This window comes from Bufo bufo, chromosome 6, assembly GCF_905171765.1.
Source record: "Bufo bufo chromosome 6, aBufBuf1.1, whole genome shotgun sequence".
NCBI lineage: Eukaryota > Metazoa > Chordata > Amphibia > Anura > Bufonidae > Bufo > Bufo bufo.
Genome location: NC_053394.1, coordinates 283965651 through 283991243, shown reverse-complemented (window position 1 = coordinate 283991243; position 25593 = coordinate 283965651). Strand labels below are relative to the sequence as shown.

Sequence of the window (25593 nt, the reverse complement as noted above, 5' to 3'; positions counted from 1 at the left end):
GTTTTTTCAATAGGAAGAGGGTCATGTGACACATCAAACTTATTGGGAATTTCACAAGAAAAACAATGGTTTGCTTGGTTTTAACGTAACTTTATTCTTTCATGAGTTATTTACAAGTTTCTGACCACTTATAAAATGTGTTCAATGTGCTGCCCATTGTGTTGGATTGTCAATGCAACCCTCTTCTCCCACTCTTCACACACTGATAGCAACACCGCAGGAGAAATACTAGCACAGGCTTCCAGTATCCGTAGTTTCAGGTGCTGCACATCTCGTATCTTCACAGCATAGACAATTGCCTTCAGATGACCCCAAAGATAAAAGTCTAAGGGGGTCACTGGATATGCAAAATTGCTACATGATGATGTGTTTCCCTCTTTATGCACTGAAGCTGGCACGTTCCCTGAGTTTTTCCAGTAAGATGGTGCACCACCACATTATGGGTGTCAGGTCCGAGCATTCCTCGATGAACAGTTTCCTGGAAAGTGGATTGGTCGTCGTGGGCCAGTTGAATGGCCCCCAAGGTCTCCCAATCTGACCCCCTTAGACTTTTATCTTTGGGGTCATCTGAGGGCAATTGTCTATGCTGTGAAGATACGAGATGTGCAGCACCTGAAACTACGGATACTGGAAGCCTGTGCTAGCATTTCTCCTGCAGTGTTGCTATCAGTGTGTGAAGAGTTGGAGAAGAGGGTTGCATTGACAATCCAACACAATGGGCAGCACATTGAACACATTTTATAAGTGGTCAGAAACTTGTAAATAACTCATGTAAGAATAAAGTTACGTTAAAACCAAGCACACCATTGTTTTTCTTGTGAAATTCCCAATAAGTTTGATCTGTCACATGACCCTCTTCCTATTGAAAAAACAAAAGTTGGATTCAAAATGGCCAACTTCAAAATGGCCGCCATGGTCACCACCCATCTTGAAAAGTTTCCCCCTCACATATACTAATGTGCCACAAACATGAAGTTAATATCACCAACCATTCCCATTTTATTAAGGTGTATCCATATAAATGGCCCACCCTGTACTTCTTGTCCCAAAAACTGAAGGCAGGACTTCACTCAGTTATTGCAAACAAGGATTCAGGAGCATGGTCACATTTTAATTTTTGGCTTGAGACAAGCTTACGGTAAATTTAGGTCAGTGTGATCTGTGTATTCTGATAAAGATTACATGGTAGGGACTTTGAAATGTTTAATTCACTTAGTTTATGGAGCATATAGTTAGTGGGCTTCATAAAATATACTCAGCGGTGGACATATTGGTGCATGGGCAAATACAGACACTGCAACTTTCCTGCTCAGCCCCTAGTGTCTTATTTGTTCAGGTAAACAATGATTATAATGGAGTCTGAAATGTGTCATAATAGCTGTATTTAGGATTTTGTGGTTTTTCTCCATATAGTAATTTAAAGGCGTATTTCCATCTCAAACATTTCACACATGACCCCCATTATGTTAGGTGAAGCAGCCCTTTCATACAGGCAGAGAGTGAGTATAGAGGATGCCATATTTTATCTGGAACCCCTTTACTTGAATAGAGAGAAGAACGCATTTTCCTGTTGAAGGGGTCGTGCACGCAATATATATTGATGACTTATCCTGGGGGGGGGGGGGTTGACACTCGTCACCCCCTCCGATCATCTGTTTAAAGAAGAGGAGGCAGTCCATGCGAGCGCTACTTACTCTCCATGACAATGCCCTTTGTCTCGGTGGCGCAGTGTAATTACAAGTGCGGTGGGCGCCTACCCCCAGGGCCCTTTAAGAGGAAAGAGTACTTGTTTTTTGTGACGCCAGTTGCAATGAAGCAACAAGGACCCAGGGCCCTTTTTAGTGAAGTAGTAGATGGTACCCAGGTGTAGGAATGCCAGAGTGGTGTAGGGCAGCCTATAATGTCCCTTAAGGTGTTGTGCACGTGTCACGGTGCTCCTTCCTGGATACACTGGACCCTAGGCGTTAGCTCCGCAGCAATGAAAAGGGAGTTTGTTGATGAAGGGATGATGAAATAAATTGAGTCCAGACCTTGTGATGAAGTTGAATAACAGCTTTAGGCTACTTTCACACTTGTGTTTTGTGCGGATCCGTCATGGACGGATCAATTCAGATAATACAACCGTCTGCATTAGTTCAGAACGGATTCGTTTGCATTATCAGTAACATAGCCAAGACGGATGCGTCTTGAACACTATTAAAAGTCAATAGAGAACGGATCCGTTTTCTATTGTGCCAGTGAAAACGGATTCGTCCCTATTGACTTACATTGTGTGCCAGGACGAATCTGTTTGGCTCAGTTTCATCAGACGGACACCAAAACGCTGCAAGCAGCGGAATGGAGACTGAACTGATGCAAACTGATGCATTTGATCCTTCCTATGGGGCTCTTACCTTCTCTATGTACGCCACTGCTGGTCTGTCTCTAGATTTGTCCAGGGAAAACTTTCTCCTCCTAACTCTTGAGGCTTCAAGCTGTGGCCTCTATATCTAGTAGAGCTGAAGGTGCTCTAGCTGGCTTGGCAAGGCACGTGCACCTGCTTCTTTTCCCTAGCAGGGGGTAAGCTAGACTGACTTCTAACTAGAACTCCACCCTCCCTGCAGCAAGCCCACCACACCACAGAGGGAAGGGGGGGGGGGGGAGAATAGAAAGGAAAGCTCCATTCTATGTACCTGTAGCTCTGCCATTTATGCTGCCACCTGCTGGTGAACCAGGCATATTACACTTGAACACAACAGTTGCATAGAAATAGATATGCACATTATACATGGTAATAAATACATAGAATGACATTAGGTTAACCATAGGAGATAGTAGCGAGGTGCAGAAGTGGTAATGCCATTCTGGGGCGTTACATAAGTACTTGTAATTAGACTGCACCGCTGCTGCAAGGGAGACAACCCACAGTGTAATGAAGAGGAAGCAGTGCTCGCATCGATTGCCTTTTCTTCAAACAGCTGATCGGCGTGACCCCCATAGATCCAATCACATACTGGGTCACAGGATCCCTGTTCTCAGAAAAATGTCAGTCCCAGAGTTTTTCCACTTTGGTTCGTGATGCAGACCAAACCTGCCCATTAAAGTTTATGGGTCTGTGAAAACCACTGATAGAACGTGGATGGCATCCATTTCTGTCAGCGGTTTTCACTGACTATTGGTAGGACATGCTTTGGAAATCCACTTTCAGCCTAGCAGTGGGCAAAGAACAGACACAAGGACCAAGGTCACAGACGTGTGAATGAGGCCAAACCCTTGATGCTTTCACTTAGCCTAAACATTTAACCCTGCAGCGGCTCCTCAGAATGAGTTAAAAAGGTGCTGCCAAAGGCCTGCGCAGGAATTCAAGTCTCTCTTTTTCCCCTTGTGGAATAAGCCAACTGTACCACAAAAATGTTCCTTCTAAGTGGAAACACATTGCAGGATCAGAGAGGCCGGGTGGAGCTGTGCACGTGGATCCATGTAAATAGATTTACACATATAAAGAAGAGCATCTTGTGCTTGTTGTCTGAACCTGGTCACATTGCTGGACGAGAGGAGCAGAACGTGCGACATACAGCGCATGTTCTGCGTCGTGCCTGCGGCCTGTTCTTGTGTGGACATTGGTTTGATGGATGTCATACATAATGCATGATACTCTGGATTTATATACATATGCTTAGAGCGTTGTGCGCGTGTTGTATTTATCTATAGGATTTAACACTACAATTCCCAGTATGCAAAATAATGTCTGTTTCAAGCATTGTGGACTTGTTAGCCAAGTCAATCGTCTTATCCAAAGGCAGACACTGAGAAGACAGCATTATTTTTTCTTAAAGGGGTTTTCCAGGATTCCTATTATTTTTATTTTTTTTAAATATATGCTCATGTAGTTGCTTACCTCATGTATATCTACCCCATGCTTTTTTCTATTCAGTTTTGACTCTCCTGACCCCTTTTCACCATGTCTGTAAATCACTCTGGTTTGTTTCCATCCTGTATGTAGCACTTCATGATTCCTGTTGCTGTATCCAACCAAACCCATGATGCACTTCTCCTTTCCCTGCCACAGCTCCAGCACTGCTCTTAAAGGGGTTCTCCGGGAATTTAGAAAATGAAAATACTTTAAATATTACTTTATTGTATATACACTGCTCAAAAAAATAAAGGGAACACTTAAACAACACAATGTAACTCCAAGTCAATCACACTTCTGTGAAATCAAACTGTCCACTTAGGAAGCAACACTGAGTGACAATCAATTTCACATGCTGTTGTGCAAATGGGATAGACAACAGGTGGAAATTATAGGCAATTAGCAAGACACCGCCCATAAAGGAGTGGTTCTGCAGGTGGTGACAACAGACCACTTCTCAGTTCCTATGCTTCCTGGCTGATGTTTTGGTCACTTTTGAATGCTGGTGGTGCTTTCACTCTAGTGGTAGCATGAGACGGAGTCTACAACCCACACAAGTGGCTCAGGTAGTGCAGCTTATCCAGGATGGCACATCAATGCGAGCTGTGGCAAGGTTTGCTGTGTCTGTCAGCGTAGTGTCCAGAGCATGGAGGCGCTACCAGGAGACAGGCCAGTACATCAGGAGACGTGGAGGAGGCCGTAGGAGGGCAACAACCCAGCAGCAGGACCGCTACCTCCGCCTTTGTGCAAGGAGGAACAGGAGGAGCACTGCCAGAGCCCTGCAAAATAACCTCCAGCAGGCCACAAATGTGCATGTGTCTGTTCAAACGGTCAGAAACAGACTCCATGAGGGTGATATGAGGGCCCGACGTCCACAGGTGGGGGTTGTGCTTACAGCCCAACACCGTGCAGGACGTTTGGCATTTGCCAGAGAACACCAAGATTGGCAAATTCTCCACTGGCGCGCTGTGCTCTTCACAGATGAAAGCAGGTTCACACTGAGCACATGTGACAGACGTGACAGAGTCTGGAGACGCCCTGTAGAACGTTCTGCTGCCTGCAACATCCTCCAGCATGACCGGTTTGGCATTGGGCCAGTAATGGTGTGGGGTGGCATTTCTTTGGAGGGCCGCACAGCCCTCCATGTGCTCGCCAGAGGTAGCCTGACTGCCATTAGGTACCGAGATGAGATCCTCAGACCCCTTGTGAGACCATATGCTGGTGCGGTTTGCCCTGGGTTCCTCCTAATGCAAGACTATGCTAGACCTCATGTGGCTGGAGTGTGTCAGCAGTTCCTGCAAGACGAAGGCATTGATGCTATGGACTGGCCCGCCCGTTCCCCAGACCTGAATCTAATTGAGCACATCTGGGACATCATGTCTCGCTCTATCCACCAACGTCACGTTGCACAACAGACTGTCCAGGAGTTGGCAGATGCTTTAGTCCAGGTCTGGGAGGAGATCCCTCAGGAGACCGGCCGCCACCTCATCAGGAGCATGCACAGGCGTTGTAGGGAGGTCATACAGGCACATGGAGGTCACACACACTACTGAGCCTCATTTTGACTTGTTTTAAGGACATTACATCAAAGTTGGATCAGCCTGTAGTGTGTTTTTCCACTTTAATTTTGAGTGTGACTCCAAATCCAGACCTCCATGGGTTGAAAAATTTGATTTCCATTTTTTTATTTTTGTGTGATTTTGTTGTCAGCACATTCAACTATGTAAAGAACAAAGTATTTCAGAAGAATATTTAATTAACTCAGATCTAGGATGTGTTATTTTTGTGTTCCCTTTATATTTTTGAGCAGTGTATATTCCCATATACCTTTCATTATTTATAATGGCTCATTTTGTTTAGGGAGCAATCATTAGGAGAAACAAAATGGCCACTATCCTATTAATACACACAAAACCTGTCCTCATCATACAGGAGAACCTGTTACTTCTCAGAACTGATGTAAAGAGCTGCCTCATCCTCCTCTCCTACTTGTCAGGGGTTATGATCCTGAATACAGATTATAAGAATTTTAACTGAATCTCTGTGGGAATAGAGGAGACATAAGGTCACGAGGAGACATGAAGTACAGAGAGGACGGACAGGACAGACTGTGGTAATGAAGACTGCATACAAGTGCTGCTGCACATTATCCACATCACCCCCACCCTCCTCTCTCTACTTCATGCCTCCTCATGAACTTAATTTCTACAGAAATTTAGCTGAAGATCATATTAAACTGTATTCAGGATCATAGAAGAAGATGAGGCAACTCTTTGGCTCACTGCTCTGAAGTAGCATGTCCTCCTGTATGATTAGGACAGGTACTGTTTGTACTAATAGGATGGCCGCCATTTTATTTCTCCTAATGATTGCTCTCTAGACAAAACGAGCCATCATAACTAAAGAAAGGTATTTAGAAATATATTTATAATAAAGTAATATTTAAGTATTTTCATTTTCCTAGTTCCCGGAGAACCCCTTTAACAACATCCAGCTAGTTTATAGCTCCTCCCACCCATCTATTTACATAGACACTCCCCTATCACTGCCCCACCCATGGACATAACATAACAGGAAATAAGAAAGAGCTGCATGGACATGGTCATGTGACCACAGGCCAGAATGGAAGATAGAAGCAATAAAGGTAAAAATACATTTAAAAAAATACAGATACTTTCTTAAATGATTAGTTTAAAAGATGTTGATGCAGACCCAAAAACCCCTTTAAAGACAATCTGCAGGGTCCTGAAACAGTCTAGTAACAATCTGGTGGAGAAAACGGGTGTCTTTTGCCTGCTCTGCATACCTCCCAACCATGCTAAATCTGGCAGAACAGTCCCAGATTTCAGCAGCTGTCCTGGGGTCCCTGGATAGCTGAGATATGTTCCCAGGTACAGTTGAATGTAATAGTGAAGCAGAGGGCAGCCTGATTCACCATTTACTTTCCTGCGCTCTCCCGAGCAGCAGGCACAATGCTGGGCTGTGTTGGAGGAGTGCAAAAGGAGTGCAAAAGCTGGGAATCATTCTCCGGCTGGGGAATCAGCCTGTGCACATTTTTGCCCAGCTCAGCAGGTGCAATGACATCGCCACATTGTGCCTGCCGCTTGGGAGAGCAGGAAGTGCTCTGTTGATTGGGGGAATGGGGCTAGGTGAGTATTACTGGTTTTATTGTATTAACACTAAGGAGCAACACTACTGTAAGGGGGCAAGATTATTGGAAAGCGGCATAACTACTGATTGGGGTCACTAGGCCATAAATACTGTGTTGGGACATGAAGGGGTATAACTTCTGTGTGGGGGCATTATGAGAGCATAAATACTGTGTGAGGGCACTAAGGGGTATAACCACTGTGGAAAGGGCACTAATGGGGGCATAACTACTTTGAAGACACTATGAGGCATTTCTACAGTGTGGAGGCACTAAGGGGACTGGATGTGTATAGATAGGCATTGGACAGAGATAAGCAAGGCTTAGTGTGAAAAGAAAAAATTGCAGTGGTGTGCTACGTGCCCTGATGCTATTGTCCCTCTTTGCAGGGGCGTAGCTATAGGGAAAGCAGGGGAAGCGGCTGCTTTGGGGCCCTGACCCAGAAGGGGCCCATCCAGGAAGAGGAGGACTAAAAGATTTTGTCAGGGCCCCTCAACAGTATTACACAATGAAATTATATACAGTGACAGTATAGACAGTGTAGAAAACGGATGGAACAGCTGCTGGCCCTGGTCTGAGAGAGCGATCTTTACTAGCCACAGGAATGGGGGAGGCATGGAAGAAAGGGGTTGTGAAAAAATTACTGGAGGAGGGGGGCCCCATTCAAAAATTTGCTGTGGGGCCCAGTCATTTCTAGCTACACCACTGCCTCTCTGGATTATTCCAAAGTTAGGAGGTATAGAGGACATCTCTGTACCTTTGTCTATTAAGAGGTGGGACTTCAGCTAGTTTCAACAACAGGGAACCGCCTGCCGGAGCCCTCTGGACGCTGCCTGAATTCCACAACCTGGCAAATACGCTGAGAATTGGCCGGACAAATACCTTAGTTTCTCTAGTCCAACCTCCGGCACTCCAGCTGTTAAACTACAGCTCACAGTATTCTCCATTCACTACTATGGGCATTTTGAGAACAGCCAAGCAAGTTTGTGTGCTGGATATTGTAGTTTCACAACAGCTGGCGTGCCAGAGGTTGCTGACCCCTGCTCAGGTCCTTCACTACAAGCAGAGCAGGGACGAGGGTTTCTGCAGCAGCAGCTACCTCCCATAAGAGGCTGCTATAGCCACTTCTTCCAATCTCCTTATCTCTACTCTTTGCACCAGGTAGTTTGTTTTCCACTGTGGATATGGTAACTGGTGGTATGGTGGTGACTCTTCTCGTGGGCCAAGCATTATTCAGCTGTGCGCTCCTATACCCTTCATGTTACTGGCTTGGCTTACTGGGAACCTTCTTGGATGTTGTACTACAAAAGAACCAAGTACCAGGTACTATATGCAACGGTGGCCTAGTAGAAAAATGGAAAAACAGTCGAGCCAGTTCCATGTAATAGAAAAGGGGTTATGTTTCACCTCTTTTTTTAGGATTTTTTTAAACATTTTTTACATCTCTGTAAAGAGTACAGAATAATTAAATACAAGGTGATACAATGAGAAGAGTTATTAGTATACTTTTGCTTATTTTGGTAACTTTATTGTCCCCACCATCTTCTGCGATTCTCAAGGCCTCAGGGAGTACAGAGCAGCTTATGGGTTAATTATTGTAATTTTTAGGGTGGATTTTATATCATTTTATTATAGTCTTTAAGAGAACAATAAGAAGTAAAAGCAGAGCTGCACGACCAGGGAGTGGTCACATTAGACAGCATGCGAAGATCAAGGAAGTGTTTGTCATGTACAAATTACCTGTCAGGCAAGAAAACGTCTAGAAATAGCACAAAAGTAAAAGAGCCCTTCCTCATTTGTCAACTCCTTGTCTTAAAGTGCGCCAGTCACCTGGGCTCAGGGGAGACAAGGGTTTATCCCATGATTAGTGTAAAAAATATAAATCAGACATAGCACATGGCAATCTCTTTCTAACACAGCTAGAACCAGCCCTGTACCTAGGGTGGCCACTGGCTTCACCCCAGAAAGCCGGACCTCACCGCCCAAGACCCCAAACAGATAAACCACGCCCCTGTTCCCTGAAGCCATGCCCCCTCACAGGCCATTAAAAAAAATGAATGGAAGAAGAGATAAGAACTTTCTGAGGGGAAGGTGAGCTGGGTGCAGCTGGGGGTGCTTCTCTCCCCCTCAGTCAGCCACAGGGAGCCATGTCTGCGGCTCTAGTGACTGACTGGGGGTGAGAGAAGCCTCGGTCGGTTGGTGCAGCTCACGTTTAGACAGCGCAGTGCTGCTCTCTGAGCGTAAGCTACTGAAAGGGAGGACATCCCTGCATCCGTCCAGGCCCTGCACCAGACAGAGGACAGGGAGCCAGAAAACTGGACTGTCTGGCCTAAAACCGGAGATCTGGCCACCCTACCAGTACCTCACATGTACCTCACATGGATCTCACATGGATCCAGAGATCCCCCCCCCCATTCATTGCTCCAATTTACTGTCCTTTCTGCTGCAGCTCTCCCCCTATTACAGCTCGGGGTGTCCTTTCTGCTGCAGCTCTTTTCCTATCACAGCTTAGGGGGCATGTCCTTTCGCAGGGGGTGCGTTCTTTCTGCATGCAGCTCTCTCCCTATCACAGCTCTGCATAACTGCTCTCCTGGTGGACAGGCCTATGGTAGAACACATTATTGTAATAGCCCATAGTAAATGTGAGTTTTGCTGCCTGTATATGTGTATGCAATGTACCCCATAGGATGACTGCAAAAGGTTAATTACTGTAAAAAGGGTTAATTTAAAGGGATTATTCCATGAATACTGTAAAAAAATTCAAATCAGACCTCATATAGTACTTGGGAACCACTTTCTAACAATGCTATCCAGAGATCTTCCCGTTCATTGCTCTGCTAGATTTATAGGGGAATGTCTTTTCTGCTGCAGCTAAGGGGGCGTGTCCATGCTCTGCCTATCACAGCTCAGGAGGCAGTTGAAGGATACAACTGAGCATGTGCGGCCACCTCAGTGAGCAGGACAAAGAAATAAGAAAAAAACAAACGCTATAAAGATATATTTAATTTTTTTAACTCAGTGGCTATGCTAAATTTTTTATTACATGCAGTTACAAAAGTATTCAGACCCAGGTGTTGGTTTGAAAACTGTAGAATATTTTTCGTGGGACAACCCCTTTAATGTTGCTACGTTAAATGTTGTGATTTGTTGTTAAAGTACTTATTTCCTTATGCACTGTGTATACCTAATAGCAAAGTATGGGCAATATATCGTTTAGGGCGGGTTCACATTAACGTTATGAATACCGTTATTACTTTCCGTTATAACCGAATTCGTTAGACAGAATTCAAATCAGAAACTTTTAGAGGAAACTTTTGCGTTTTGATCCGTCATAATAGAGGTCTATGGGCAAAATGGTTCCCGTTATGCCGGACAGAAAAGAAAGTCCTGTCGACAGGACTCCTAGGGCTCCTGCCTGAAGGTAGCTTGTCCCCTATCATGTGGACAGCAGATACTTTTTATTGCTGGGAAAACTCCTGTTTAGCGCCTGCGAGGAACTGGATGCAGCCCGAGACAGCCAAGGAAGCAGTGTGGAAATCGCGTGATCAGCACCATCAATAATGAGACCACAGCTCTCCAGTGTTTACATAACCCAGACATGGGCCACAGGGGGTCTTCAACAGAAGGGCTCCGGTAAGGGCAAATACAGTTTTATATGCCACAACATCATTTATGGCCTTTTAGGATGTTTTGAGATAAAGTGATCAATTCCTTTAAGTGCCATCTTTTCAGAAAGTTTACCCCAGATGAATCAGTGGTTCATGCTGTGCTTGAACTGTATAGAAGAGTGGTATTGTCTATCTACCTGCTGGGTGGGAGCCTGAAAGTACGTGCGATATTAGCATAAGACCGATGGTTTTGTTTCTCGTTGCGTGGTTTTATGCAAATCGAATTGCTGATCACGAGCAAGTGCTGTCGTTTATATCAGGATCACTGTAATCTACAGTAGTATCCGATAATCCAGAAATTTTGATAGTCCACTACTTGTCCCCTTCTGGCAGGTTCTTAAATATTCTGTTCAGCCATTCTATTGTTATCTCTGGTTCTAGGAAAGCTGGATAATTACCAGTACTGCCATTATTACAATTCCTTCACTCGGTGAATCTGCCTAGTTTTTAGTGATATCTATGATGACATATCTAGGCTAGGAAAATCTGACAACCATCAGATCTGTAATAAAAATCATATTGGTTGTCAACCAGCTTTCTGCTGAAGCATACAACAGTCTTGAGATTATGTTCAGGATATAATACTTGTCTGTAGAAAAGATCGTATGAGCGTGGTCACCTTTAGTTACATACCTATGTATTCCCTGTAATATAATGCTTTCTTATAATTCTGTTTTATGCCGTTCCTCTGTTATTCCTCCTAGAAACCTATGACTAAATTTACCACTGAATGTTACCATTTGGGGGTACAAGAAAAGAGGCTCCAGGATTGCTGTGTCATGGGGACTACATGTATAAATATAATATAATCTAAATGTAAAAAGTTTGTGATTATACTGTATTACTTACCTTGTTGATCCTGAGCTACAGCCTGCATTATACATTTTCTGGTCACTAATGGAAACCATCAGCAAGACTGTCACCACTTAGCTAAGCTCCTTTCTTGCAGCTTTCTGTAGATTAAATTACAGTAGTGTGCCTAGTATAAGGATGATGGTTCCCAAAATGCACGCCGCAGGCTACACCCACCCTAAGCAAGCAATGGCAGCACTATTTTGATGTGGGTGGGCATGCCTTGCTGCACCCTTTGGTTTTACTCTTAGGCAGGGAGTCAATAGTGCGCCTTCCATTGCTATCATATGGAGCATTAGTCAGGACAGGATGTGTGTGTATTCATCCAGCAGACTATCCTTATCAATCAGTCTGATGAGAGTACTCCTGCGGTGGTGGTGCATGATTTTACCGGATTCCACCACCATTCTCCTATGGTATGAATACCCAGCCGATTAGATCACACACTGGCACAGCCGGAGCCCACTCTGCTCATTCATTCCTTGCCTTGAGGGGAAGGTAATCAAGAAGGGTTTTGTAATCTAGAAAAAACGACTTCTCCTGCTGCCGCACCCCAGAACAGGATGGGAGAGTCTCCAAACATCGCGCTGTCACATATTTCTTACACAACCTGTAATTTTTATTCTTCTGTCACTTGGTTTTGGCCAATTTTAACTGGTAGTTAAAGAATTATATTTACATCACGTTTTTGCCATCCGTTTAACGTATACAAAAAAAGTATACGTTAACAGATGCCTCTGACTGATGCCATACCATGGCATCATTCACTATAGAGCTCCATTGTAGAAAAAAATAATAATAATAATACGTTAACGTATACGTTTTTTGCAGGACTGGATGAAAAAGCGCAGTTACTACAATTTTTCGTTCTGAAAAGTACGTATATGTTAATGTATATGTTTTTTTTTTGTTTACAGTGGAACTCGATGGTGACAGATGCCACAGTATCTGTCATACGTTTTTTTGTATACATTAAACATGTGACAAAAACGTGATGTGAACCCAGCCTAATACTACTGCTGTTTGTATTGTAATGGGACCGCCATGTGCAAAGCTTAGGCTGGGTTCACATCATGTTTTTCCCATTCGTTTAATGTATACAAAAAGCGTATACGTTAAACAGACGCAGACTGATGCCATACAGTGGCATTCTTTCACTATAAATTTCCATTGTAAAAAAAAAGTATACTTTTTTTTTTTTACCAGACTCTGAAGGACACAAGAACGTGCTGTGCTGCATGTTTGTATCCTTTTTTTTCTAACGTATATGTCAAACGGAGGCGTAAAACGTGATGTGAATCCACCCTTATTCTGTATGCTGAGCCGTCGTGCAGGTCTTCATTTATTGTGTGTGAATAAAAACACCCAAAACCTCGAAATTCAGCTGTTACTGCTGTTAAAGCGGTTTTCCAAGATTTTACTACTGATCCTGGGGATAGGTCATCAGTATCTGATCGGTGGAGGTCCGACACCCGGGACCCCCAACGACAACGATTAGTTGTTTGAGAAGGCACCAGTGCTCTGGTGAGCGCCGCCGCCTTCTCTCTGCTTTTCCTAGACCAGTGACGATACGTTTATTAGTCACATGGCCTAGGAGGAGCTCAGCCCCAGAGAAGAAAATGGGGCTGAGCTGCGATACCAAGTACAGACGCTATACTATGTACGGCACTGTGCTTGGTGAGCAAGGAGAAGGTCGCGGCGTTCACAGGAGCATCGGTGCCTTCTCATACAGTTGATCAGCGGGGATCCCGGGTGTCGGATAGGTCAACATCGGTGGGGGTCCGACAGCCGACACCCCCGCTGATCAGCTGGTTGAAGAGAAGGCAGCACGCCATGCGAGCGCAGCATTCCCTTTACTGCAATTACATCTAAGCAGTCCCATTCACTTCTATGGGACGGCTCCTTCCTGTTTAAATGTATGGGAAGAAGCTGTTCCATAGAAGTGAATGAGACGTTCATGAATATTAAAATCCCGGAAAACCGCTTTAAGGGCCCATTGTTTAAACTGTCATGATCTAGTAGTCACATCTCTGGCCAGAATCTGCATTTGGCAGCAGAAAATGTAGGCTCAGGCACAGCCATGGATAGATGATTTATATTTTTTGGGATAACCTCATTAATGGGGTTTCCGTCTTCCTTTTTTTTTTTTTTTTTTTTTTTTATTTGCACCTCAGCCACGTACACTGCTGCAGGTAATGACTGGCCTAAATGGTTATGTGCTTGGGGACATGTCACTGCTGAGGCCAGTCACTGGCTACAGTGGCCAATGTGACAGCTGGAATGGTGGAGCGGTGGGGAGATGGTGAGTACGGATTGTCCAACAAGTTCAGCTGGCTGTGGTGCAAATTTAAAAAAAATATCTGGGCAGCCCTTTTAGCCACTTGACAGCCCCATCACAGTGATCTGCGGCGGCACGGGCATACACATACAGATTACAGTAAGAGCCTACCGACGTAGAAAGTTGTGCGGCGGTAGGCTGTTATCTGTGATCTGAATGCGTATCTGTATGCCCGTGCTGCTGCAGATCGCTATGACCACGTTGTCATTAGACAGCTGCGGTCACAGGGAGGTGTGCAGTGGCCAGCGGGAGCGGTGTGGTTGTAATACACGCTTATAGCACTCTGCTACAAGCATGTATTACATTGAAGAAGTTGAAAGCCGACAGGGAGCGCTTTTTCTTATGTATTTCATTTAAAATGAAATGTCAGCCTGCAGGCTGGGAATTAACTGTGGCAGAAAGGGGTCAATTCACTTTTAAAAAAAAGGAAATAAAAAATAAATTAAAAAAAATGTAAAAAAATTTATATAGCAGGGTTTCTTTTCTGCGTTAAATATATAAACGCACGCAAATATAAATAAAAAAATAAATAAAAAAGCTTACAATATCCAAATTTCCCCCTTTGAAGGGGCTTGTTGCGTTTTGGCGCTGTACAAAATATTTCTGGCAGTACGGTGCTATAGAACCAGCAATAGAAAAATAGGCTGCCAAAATTCAAAATGCGCTCCAGTCTTATGAAGTCTTGCGGCGGGCCCATGATAAATGACATAAATAGTGCTTATTTTCAGAGTACAATAGTACGGTAATGGTTTTAGAAATGTTTCGTCTAAATTGATAAAAAGGGCAAAAAATAAATTTTTTCCATAATTTTCACAGTTTTTCCTTAAATATATATTTTTTATATTACATCCATCATCTTATGGCACAAAAGAAAGGTCTAAGGTGTCCCGAGTAAAATAATATCAAATACATGTAGGCTGGCTCAGAAATGAATCAGTTATTTGCAGTTGGATAGACGCATTACTGCAACTGAAAAACTGGCCTTGTAAGGAAGGGGGATAAACACTCCGGTAATGAAATGGTTAAGGATACCTAAACACAGGGCAGATATTTCCACCATGGATTTGACTTGATATATCCACAGCAAATTTCGCCCCACACATTGAAAGGAGTGACCTCCACAGTGAAAATCCATAAAATTAAATTGACCAGCCTTAGATTTGAAAATTTGACTTGTATGTTCATGTACGCATGGACGATATCGGTCATTAAATCTGTGCAGAAGGTCTCCTGTAATGTGCTACCTGTTCATGTAGACTTGGCGTTCTTGACCTTTATGAGGAGGACATTGGGTATTTGACTATTAAAAGCACATCAAGTCTGAATTTTTCTACCGTTGAGTAGAGTAAGCTGTGAAATGGTACTATATGGAGATTCGGTACGCCTGACCTTCAGCTTGTCCACGTCCCTCAAGATATACACGCGTCTAGTCAGAGCTTCGTGTATCCCAGTTATGGTGACCCAGGAGGTGTTAGACTGACCCTTTAACCCACACAGTCCTATTAGCTTGCTTCCAACCTTCCCGCTGGCTCTGGGCCTCTCTCTCTCTCGCTCAGTGTGCTCCTGCTGACTTTGAGGTATAAAGAGGCATTATATAAAATTTGGGAAAGGAAACTCGACCTATTTATAGCCTGTATTCCAAATCCATTTCAGCTTTCCCCTGTTTAACCCCAGAGCCGCCTCGAGGTTTGCAGCTCTTGGTCACTGTCTGCTAGAAATAGCAGTGGTCATTTTCAGAAATTTTAGCTTTGTGGCTGGGGCATGAGAGATGACTGGATGTCATTAGTCAAAGTCTGTTTTATGTTTAAAGGGGCAGTAGCGAAATTAGAATTATTATGTGCCGTCAAGTTGAGTTTTACTCCTGGCAACCCTACCCGCAGTGTTCACCCACAACGCCCTGTCTTCTGTTTGGTGCCCAGGCTTCTCAATGCTGTGTTGTTTTATGCTTGCATTCCTCCATTACATTTTGGCACTGTCCGTCTTTCTCTTTACTCTTATCCTTCAGGCTTGTCATTTGGGTTTCAAGTAGACAAATAGTTTTGAGTTGGTCAGGTTCTCAAAGATTTCTGCTACTCTCAGAATTTTTAATGTGTCAAAGCATTCCCTGTCCATCTTCTTTACTTGTGAAATTCAGCAGGTTGCAGGGGAGGCACAGTGGCTTGCTGGAGGCCAGTTGGCTATGGGAGTGGTGGTGGATGAAGATGGTAGTCCTTCATGGTGGTGGCTAATCCCTCTAAAGCTCCCTGGGTTGCACATGCAGTGAAAGAAGGGTGCACCTTTTCTTCCCATGGGGCACACTCTGGTATTGGGGCCCCTGTCCATTGGTAGTTGGGGTGGCCTTGATGTTAAAGGTTTTGGCCACTTTCTGGTTATTGTGATACTTACTAATATAGTCCTTGTTGAAATTCTATGCCATTTTCTATATTTCATGAGGTATGCTCATGTGACCTGGCAAATCACCTTCATGTAATGCAATATATTTGAGTGGAGGAGACATCACATGGAGGTCACATGACCCTCCATCAGCAGCCATCTTATGGACAGGACCTCTGTATGGACAGGACAAAAGACTTTGCAAACAAGGGGGCATACCTAATGAAATTTAGAAAATGGCGCAGAATTTCAACAAAGGCTGAATTAGTAAGTGCCACATAACCATCTTACAAACACATTGTTCAACAGTAACCAGAAAGTGGCCAAACCCTTTAAATGTGTGTGGTAATGGGGTGCAAGGCAGGAGGACAGGTGCAGGGCTGGAGGAAGACTGATGGAGTCAATGACCAGGTCCATTAGGTTGCAATAAATAAAGTCTTTCTTTACTGAGCAGATGATGAGAGAAGTAGTTCTGGAGTATATTACAGAGTAGGCAGATCCTGGATCGGGATGGCCAGTCCATCTAAAAGTGTAATTAAACAAAATCGGTCACAAAATACACATAGATTTACATTCACATATAGTGATCCTATGTGAAAAGAGTACCCTAAAATAACGTACCCACTCGGTGTACATCAACATACACGAACTAAAGATAAACTGAGACTAAACGTTTTTTTTTGTAGCAAAATATAGATATACTTTATTGAATAATTGTCATAAAATATTAGATGCAATACATATATAAAAAGTGGACTACACCTGAGGGGACATAACACAATAAATCAATAGGTGGAGGATAAGAAACAACCACAATTGGCTGGAATACACACTAGGTACACTAATGTATACCAAAAATCACACAAATATCCAAGTCATATCAAAGTGCAAGTGCATATCTCTGTAAACATGGAAAAAAATAACCATCAATACCCTAGAAATGGGCCGTAAGCAGGGATGTATACACTTAAATGGCCGTGTCCACTGTTAGTGAACACAAAACTCTATACCAAGGGGATCGCAACAAGTAATCCCTATGTCACATATAGCAAATGGCCAAGTGTACTAAAGACATATAACATATGCAGGCACCAACCACTTGTACAAACTCCTCACACCATAAAGTAGCATACCCATGAACCAGTATTGTCCACCTCAGGAGAGCCACGTACCCCTCAGAAGTGGACAATACTGGTTCATGGGTATGCTATTTTATGGTGTGAGGAGTTTGTACAAGTGGTCACCAGTTGTCTCCCTGTGGATGCTAGTAGAGGCAGCTGTGACCCTTTCCAGTTGAGACCTCTGACCACTGAAATCTGAAGAAGACCTGCTTATACAAACCTGCAGAATGACATATGTAACCTGATCGTTTGGTCCCATTGTAAAAACTGGCATGGAGTCCACGTGATTGGGTCCATCTCAGGTGGCTAGGTGTTTCAGGATTTCAGCTACATACAAAACGGGGCATTTTCTTCTGTCGATCTTTCCACAATTTCTCTGCCCCGTGTGTGGTATACCCCTTCCCTTAACCTCTCAGTACTCTACATGTCTTTTTGCACACTCCATGTTCACACTTGCCCTTTTCTCATGTGGAGCCCAACATCTTTGTAGAAAAAAGCATGGAATAGGACAATGACAGTATTATAAGGGTTAGCACTTTTCGGTTTGCAAGTCCTGACCCCAGTGTCCTCTATCATCATATCATACATGATCATATCCAGAAGACACTTCATTTTGAGTAGCATCTACATAACACTACAATGTTTGAGGCAATGTAGGATAGTTTAGTGTGCAGTTTGCAATTTTTGTGGTACATTTTAAATATCTATTGTAGAACAGCTCCCTCTTGTGGGGCTATAGCTGACATGGCAACTTATTCACTTTTTTTTTCTGACATCTTCAAGGGAATATATTCACTTTTTTTTTTTCTAATTAAAACCAGATACTGAAAAGTATATATTTATTTTCTAGTCTGTTTTTATTTTCTGATTGGAGATATAGAATTTCTTTTTATTCTGTATACATGAATATGGGGCCACCATTTTTTCACACTATCTTGCTTTCAGTTTCACACTGACCAGTCAGGTTGCTGTTCTGACGGTTTGATGTGTAGCCCTTGTCTCTAAATTCCTTGACAACTCATAAACACATTATAGCTAAACTCTTATCAAACTAATAATAATATGGCTTAAAAGGGTTGTCACATAAAAATAAAAATAAAATCTACATTTTTCAAACCAGCACCTGGATCTGAATACTTATTTAAAAGGGGTTGTCCGGGCTTTTAATATTAATGACCTATCCTCAGAATAGGTCATCAATATCAGATCGACACCTTGCATCCCCGTTGATCAGCTGCTGTCGGACCCCCGCCGATCTGATATTGATGACCTGTCCTGAGATTTCCCCCACCTGGCGTATTAGACACCCCAGGAAAGTATTTGACATGTTTTACATGGGATTTGTATAGGCCTCTCCTTTATAAAATTCTGCATACAGCAACGAATGGCCTATGGTCAGAGTTATCGGTATCAGTTAAATAAACTGCTAATAGTCCTGGAGATTTTTCTGTCAATTATCTGGTGTATTACGTCTTTTAAGAATGCAGGGTGCCTTTTGTCTTACTCAAGGTTGTCAGAAGATTGCTGTAATATCTTAATATCTTTTTATTCTTTTGGTTCAGGTTTGAGAAGGGGCGTATCTATACATTTATCGGGGAGGTGGTGGTCTCCGTGAACCCCTACAAGAGTCTTCCAATCTATGGGAAGGATACAATAGAACAATATAAAGGAAGAGAGCTGTATGAAAGACCTCCACATCTCTTCTCCATCGCAGACGCAGCTTACAAGGCCATGAAGAGACGGTGCAAAGACACGTGCATAGTAATATCAGGTAGTATTGCTGTAGTCACTCTTCATCTTTTGTGTCACAACATACTAAATGCTATGAAGACCTGGTGGGCTATTGTATTAAACACCACTATGAGGAGCACAGCAGTTGGTGGTCTACTAACCATACGTTGAACTCAATAATTGAGTAGTATGCAATACATTCTTTAGCTCCCCCTAGTGCTGACAGCAAGCAGCCAATATCATTCAAATGGGTTGTCCATAATTTGTGGTAAAATGACCAAAAGCTCTGAATGTGAGGAACAGAAAGTACTTAGTAGATAAATCTCACACTGCACCAGCTCCTCCATCCTTGCCTGTCTTTGTTTACTGTACTGCAGTACAGCACAAGTTTATTGAGGCCTGTGATTGACTGCTTTGGTCATATTGATGTATATTATGTCATCACGGCAGTACACGTGCACAAAGACCTGCAGGGACGACTAGAATGGTAGCCAGAATATTGGGCCTAAAAATTCCAAATATATGTACATTTCCTTTAAATGGGTTATTCACCCCTGGGGACCTTTTCTACAGACCCCCAGACCTGTGGTGGAAATCATACTTACCTGATCCCCGCTGCTGGGTTCTGTCTCCTTTGCTTCCCCAGCTCTGAAACAGCTCCTGGATCTTCAGATATCAACATCTGGTTTGATGTGTTCACATGGGCAATGACTGCCACAGCGGTGATAGATGGGTGACATGTCACCACTGTGACAAGTCATTGGCTGCAGCGGCCACACAGCCCTCATAAAACAGGATCAGGTCTGTATGATTCCTACTGCTGGTCCGGCCATGCTGGGGGGTCTGCAAAAAAGGTCCCCAGAGGTGAACAACCCCTTTAAGTGTAGACTTTTGACTTTTTCATCCTCATCATTGTTACCTCCTGTAGGTATTCCGTATTCATTTAATTCTAAACTGGCTTATTTTTTGTATTGCAGGAGAAAGTGGTGCTGGGAAGACTGAAGCCAGTAAATACATAATGCAGTACATAGCCGCCATTACTAATCCAAGCCAGCGAGCCGAGGTGGAGAGGTATATAACTAGACGGCCCTGCTAAAATCTGTTTTATTATTTCTTGGACACCATATAGATCCACTGTCTCCTATACAATTCCACAGGGTGAAGAATATGCTGCTTAAGTCTAACTGCGTCCTGGAAGCATTTGGAAATGCTAAAACTACTCGCAATGACAACTCCAGCCGATTTGGAAAATATATGGACATTAACTTTGACTTCAAAGGGGATCCTATTGGGGGACACATAAGTAATTACCTATTGGAGAAAGTAAGCAACAAATACTGAATGGTGGGAGCACTGTGGTGGGTGTTTTGACCATGCTAAACTTTTGACAGCACCAGGTGGGGGCTGGGGAGAGCCAGACAGATGTACCTTTTGTGAAGATTTTCTCCTCAGGAGTAGTTTGAATATGAACTTTTATTCTGCCAAACCTTACTCCTGCAAGTGCCCAGGGTGGGGCTTCATTGTCAGGTGCTTTCTCCATTAAGGTGCTTCACAGTTTCTCTTTGCTCTTACTAATAGATGTACTGGTCACCTGGTTGGATGCTACACCTGTCACTCATAGCAGAGGGGACGTGCTGTGAAGCAGCTCAATTTAGCGAGCACTTGACATTGAAAACCTGCACTTGGCATTTGCAAGTGCAGAATCTGTCAAAATAAAACTTAATATTCACACTACTCCTGATAATAAAAGCTCCACAAAACGTATAATTGTATTGCTCTCTCCAGCCCCTACCTAGTGCTGTCAGCAGTTCTGCATGGTCAAAACTGCTGACAGACTCCCTTAAAGTCTTCAGGTTCTATAATAGAATTGTCCATTTATATGCAGTGCTGCTGGGGTTTAAACTTGTAGTTATGGCATTGTATATATGAATATGTTCTACTATTTAAAGGTCTGCTATATGGCATATCTAATGAATAGTGTTCAAGTATCAAAGACCTATTAACTCATCTTAAATGGGTTGTCCCATAAAGGTCACTTGGCACCTATCTACAGGAATGGAGCGGTGGTCATTCAAGAGAACTGTCGCTCCATTCAATGTACTGTTCTCAAGATTGAATGGAGTGGCCGTTCGAATGCCCACTACTGTATTCAAACTCCTCCTCGCATCGAGGAGAAACAGAGGTGGCTCTGGACCCAGTTCAAGTGATCGATGGGACCCCCAGCACTCAGACATTTTATCATCTGATAGGTGATAAATATTCTATGTGGACACCCCTTTTAATTAAAGAAAACATTGCCACTGGTCCTGATGAAAAATCAGTAATAAGCTCCCGCCTACTACTTGTCATTTATAATATCGGTGTCTTTTTTTGTGGCAGAGGGGCCTTCGGGCCTCCTCAGGCACCAAAGCCCAGGTGCGGCTAGCACCTCTGTACCCTCTGTAGCTGCAACCCTGTTGCTAATGTGAAATAGTTAGTGAATTCATATTCCATGTCTTTTCTTCTAGTCTCGGGTGATTGTTCAGCAGCTGGGAGAGAGGAATTTTCACTCCTTTTATCAGGTTGGTTTTTCCTGTTGATTAGAAACCTCATTATTCCATATGAACTCTATTTTCTCCCCATATGTCTTCCTACCTCACAGTACATTCCTGACATATAATGCACAAATTGGTCACTGACACAACAATTTCTTTCACACTGTACAGGCTTAGAATCTATCCAACCTGTCTCTTCATAGAATCTCTCTTTAAGGCTCCATTCACACGTCCGTAATAACGGGTCCGCATCTGTTCCACAAATTGTGGAACGGGTGCGGACCCATTCATTCTCTATGGGGACGGAATGGATGCGGACAGCACAAAGTGTGCTGTCTGCATCCGCCTTTCCGGAGGGCGTCGCCATTCTTCTGGTCCGCGGCTCCGAAAAAAATAGAGCATGTCTTATTCTTGTCCGCAATTGCCAGGGAATGCTAAAAGGGGAAGGGGAGGGGAAGGAAATTTTATGTGACCAGGTGACAAGAAAGTAGCCCCATGACAACTAATATGGCTGACAAATGGCTGACTAATATGGCTATTTATGGCTATTTCTTATTTTGGAAAGGGAGGAGAAGGCAAGTGCATTAAAGATTGGACTTACAAGTCTGCACAAAGTTACTGCATATAAGGATTAAAGGGGTTCTCCAAGATTTTCTAAAATCTGGCAGGGAGAAGGGGGCTTTATAGATTAAAAAAACAAAACATAAAGAGGTTATCCCATGACTAATGTAAAAATGAAAATCGGACATCATATAGTACATGACAATCTCTTTCTAGCAAAGCTAGAACCAGCCCTGTACCTCACATGGATCCAGAGATCTCCCCATTCATAGCTCTGGTAGATTTATATCAAGCTGACAGCTCAAGGGGAATGTCTTCTCTGCTGCAGCTCAGGGGGCGTGTCCATTCTCTCCCTATCACAACTCAGAAGGCAGTTGAAGGATGAAACTGAGCATGTGCGGCCATCTTAGTGAGCAGGACAAAGAAATGAGAAAAAAACTAAACGCAGGTGGAGCTACAGAGATACATTTTATTGAATAACTCAGTGGCTACGCAAAATTTTTAATTACATGTAATTACATGGCCATTATATCATTTGTTTCTTGTGGTCGCTTGTACTATTGATTTATGTAAAGTTTTGTGAAAGTACAGTGACTCTTTAAATGTTTTATTTTATTTTACAAAGCCCTTTGTTCCCTGCCAAATTCTAACATATCTTGAAGATATCCTGTAAGTAGCCAAGTCACAACCAAATCTAATACAGTCCCTTGGAAATAATTAATTTCCTGCATCTCTAATTCATAATCAACATACAATGTTAGATTCTGATTTTCTTTTTATCTTTCTAGTTGATCTTGGGATCACCTGAGCAGACCCTGCGTTCCCTTCACCTCCAGAAGGATATCTCATCTTACACCTACACCCGATCCATGGTGCAGATGAAGGTGAGAACAGGTTATGAAAATATTACCTTCTAAACACATGAGCCCAGTGCCGATCCAAGTTTTTAATGTTTTGGCCATAACCGTGATGGCTACGTACAATACGTACCTAATGCTATTCACCTCGCTTCTCATCCAGTCTTCCGTAAATGATGCTGGAGAATTCAAAGAAGTGTCAGAAGCCATGAAAGTGATTGGGTTTAAACCAGAGGAGATCCAGACTGTCTACAAAGTCTTGGCTGCTATTCTACATCTGGTGAGTAAGTGTGAGTATGTGGTGGAGAAACAGGGAAAAGTGTCAGTGCAAACATTACAGTGCGGTGAATCAGCTGCTATTGATGATTGTTCAGAAGAAGAAGTCTATGAAAACTGTCAGAACTCCTCTACAGCTGTGCAAATATACACATCTAGTGCAGCAATAACATGAGACTAACATGCTAGAGCCAATACATATACACACTGGTTTACAGGACCCAACCAGTAATCCACAGTACTGTATTAGTTTCCCTTATTAAAGGGGAAATCCAGTCAAAATGACGTTCTGATAGATATTGTGACGGACCGCTTGGCACCCCGACTGGGTGCCTCCGCCAATCAATGCTTCCTAGTGCTCACCGAGTACTTTCAAGCACTCCACCAGATACCATTAGCACTGTAGTCCCCAATTCCAGCGTTACAGCTTGGCTGGGATCTCGCTGTCCTCCACCCACCCTGGGCCCAAGACCAGGATCCAGCTTCCAGTGGGTAGAACCATGTTGTTATCGCCGGGGAGTATAATGCCGATAGCAATCCCCAGAGTAAATATAGCTGTTCCCCCCCCACACATGAGATGAGACTCTATGTTGAGGGTGAAACAAATCAAGAACTCTCTTTATTGAAGACCAACTCAGTATATATACAGTTCAAGAAGTCTAACAACATAACTCAATCAAACATGAACAACATGCAAACAGACATCCCCTCCCTAGTGTCTTAATGAAAGAATAGGGAGAGAGGAGACATGTGATGGGATTATCTCCTGAGTGTATCATAGGGTGATCTATTCCTCTACCCCAGAGTCGGCTACTCCTAGAGTCAGCTATCTTAATCCCATCACTAACACAAAAGAACAAAGGGACAAATAAACTTACACATTCATTGGAAGTCTCAGTGCAGAGTTAACCCATTTTGTGTTGCTGGATTCACACCCTGCACCTTTAATGGGCAATAGGAAAGATGTGGCCTATAACTCCACACATAAATCAGGGTTAATAGTTCCTTGTAACCCCAAGAGGTCGGGGGGGGGGGGGGGGTCTCCATAGTTCTGGGTCCATAGGCCGTAGGAAGGAGGCTAGCCCTCAAGCTTCTCCAGCAGCCCCATTGACGGTTCAGCCCGTCACATTTCTCCCCTCCCAACAGTAGACTAATTAGGTACCTGACTTCCTGTCGGTCGGTGCCTGACTTAGTCGAGTAGCCCACCTATAAACAAACACTGGTCCTGTTGAACTCTGGGGCCTGGCTCTGTTTTATATGTCCCCAGCTGTTGAGTAGGCGTCTGCTACTCCTTGCTGCATTGTTGCTCTCTAGCTTTGAGCTGTGGGTACTTGGTGGGCAGAGGCCAACTGCTTTCTGCGCGGATGCCAGCTTTTCCACTGGAATGGGGTCAGTGGGTATTGCTGTCTCCTCCACTACCCCCAGGACCCAGTTGGGCAGCTACTGCCGAGGAGTAGGACTGACTGTCCTCCCTCCTGATACTTCCAGCTGCAGTTGGGTATCGGCCGGCTGCCCAGCATCCCTGAAGGGCCGGTAGAGAGACCTCGGTCCCATCTCCACCTGCCATTTGGGGTTCCCCGCCAGGACCAGTCTGTGAGGTCCCTCTGTAATTGAGAAGAGGGATCAGCTGTCACCTCTTCGATTTATTTCAGGCTTCCACTGGGGAGAGAGACCGGTTGTCTCCTCTCCCTGTAGGGTAAGCTGCCGCTGGGGAGTCATACCGACTGTCTCGACTCCCGGTAATGCTGCCTGGTGCTGGGTAGTGGGACCGACCGTCTCCACTTTTTTAGTGATGCTTGTTGCTGCAGGGACAAGGGACCTATAATCTCCTCTCCCTGTGACGCTGACTGCCACCCGCCGACTGGGGGTCCTCCCAGGAACAGTCTATGAGGTCCCCTACCTCTGCAGCTGGTAGTGAAGCAGGGAATACCTCAGTCGGGTCTTCCCGGCTGTAGGGTTGTAGGTCTGGGACTGCCATCCAGCTCTCCTGCAGTGTATATTGGGGCCGGATTGAGTTGAGGAGGTATTGGTAATCCTGTTCCAGCTCCCACTCCATTGTCACTAGAGATGCCAGGTCTTGTATCACCTATCTCGCTGTAGCCCAATCATGCATACCCTCCCTGTAGTCATAGATATCCCAGAACTGGGACTCTCCAGCATCTCCGAACTCTGGTTCTGCGAACCGCCTCAAACAACAGGCCAGGGCCATCGTAATCCTCAACCTTGGGCCTGTTGTGCTCAG

General features: G+C 43.9%; 1 protein-coding gene across 1 annotated transcript in view; it reads left to right on the top strand.

The window, feature by feature from the left end:
- Positions 1–25593, top strand: part of MYO1D (myosin ID) — a 97220-nt gene that overhangs the window by 31533 nt on the left and 40094 nt on the right. The window contains exons 2-7 of the mRNA XM_040434720.1: positions 18955–19163; positions 20101–20194; positions 20281–20446; positions 21631–21684; positions 23007–23102; positions 23239–23355. Of these exons, the coding sequence (XP_040290654.1) occupies positions 18955–19163; positions 20101–20194; positions 20281–20446; positions 21631–21684; positions 23007–23102; positions 23239–23355 (736 nt within the window). The remainder of the gene's footprint in view (positions 1–18954; positions 19164–20100; positions 20195–20280; positions 20447–21630; positions 21685–23006; positions 23103–23238; positions 23356–25593) is intronic.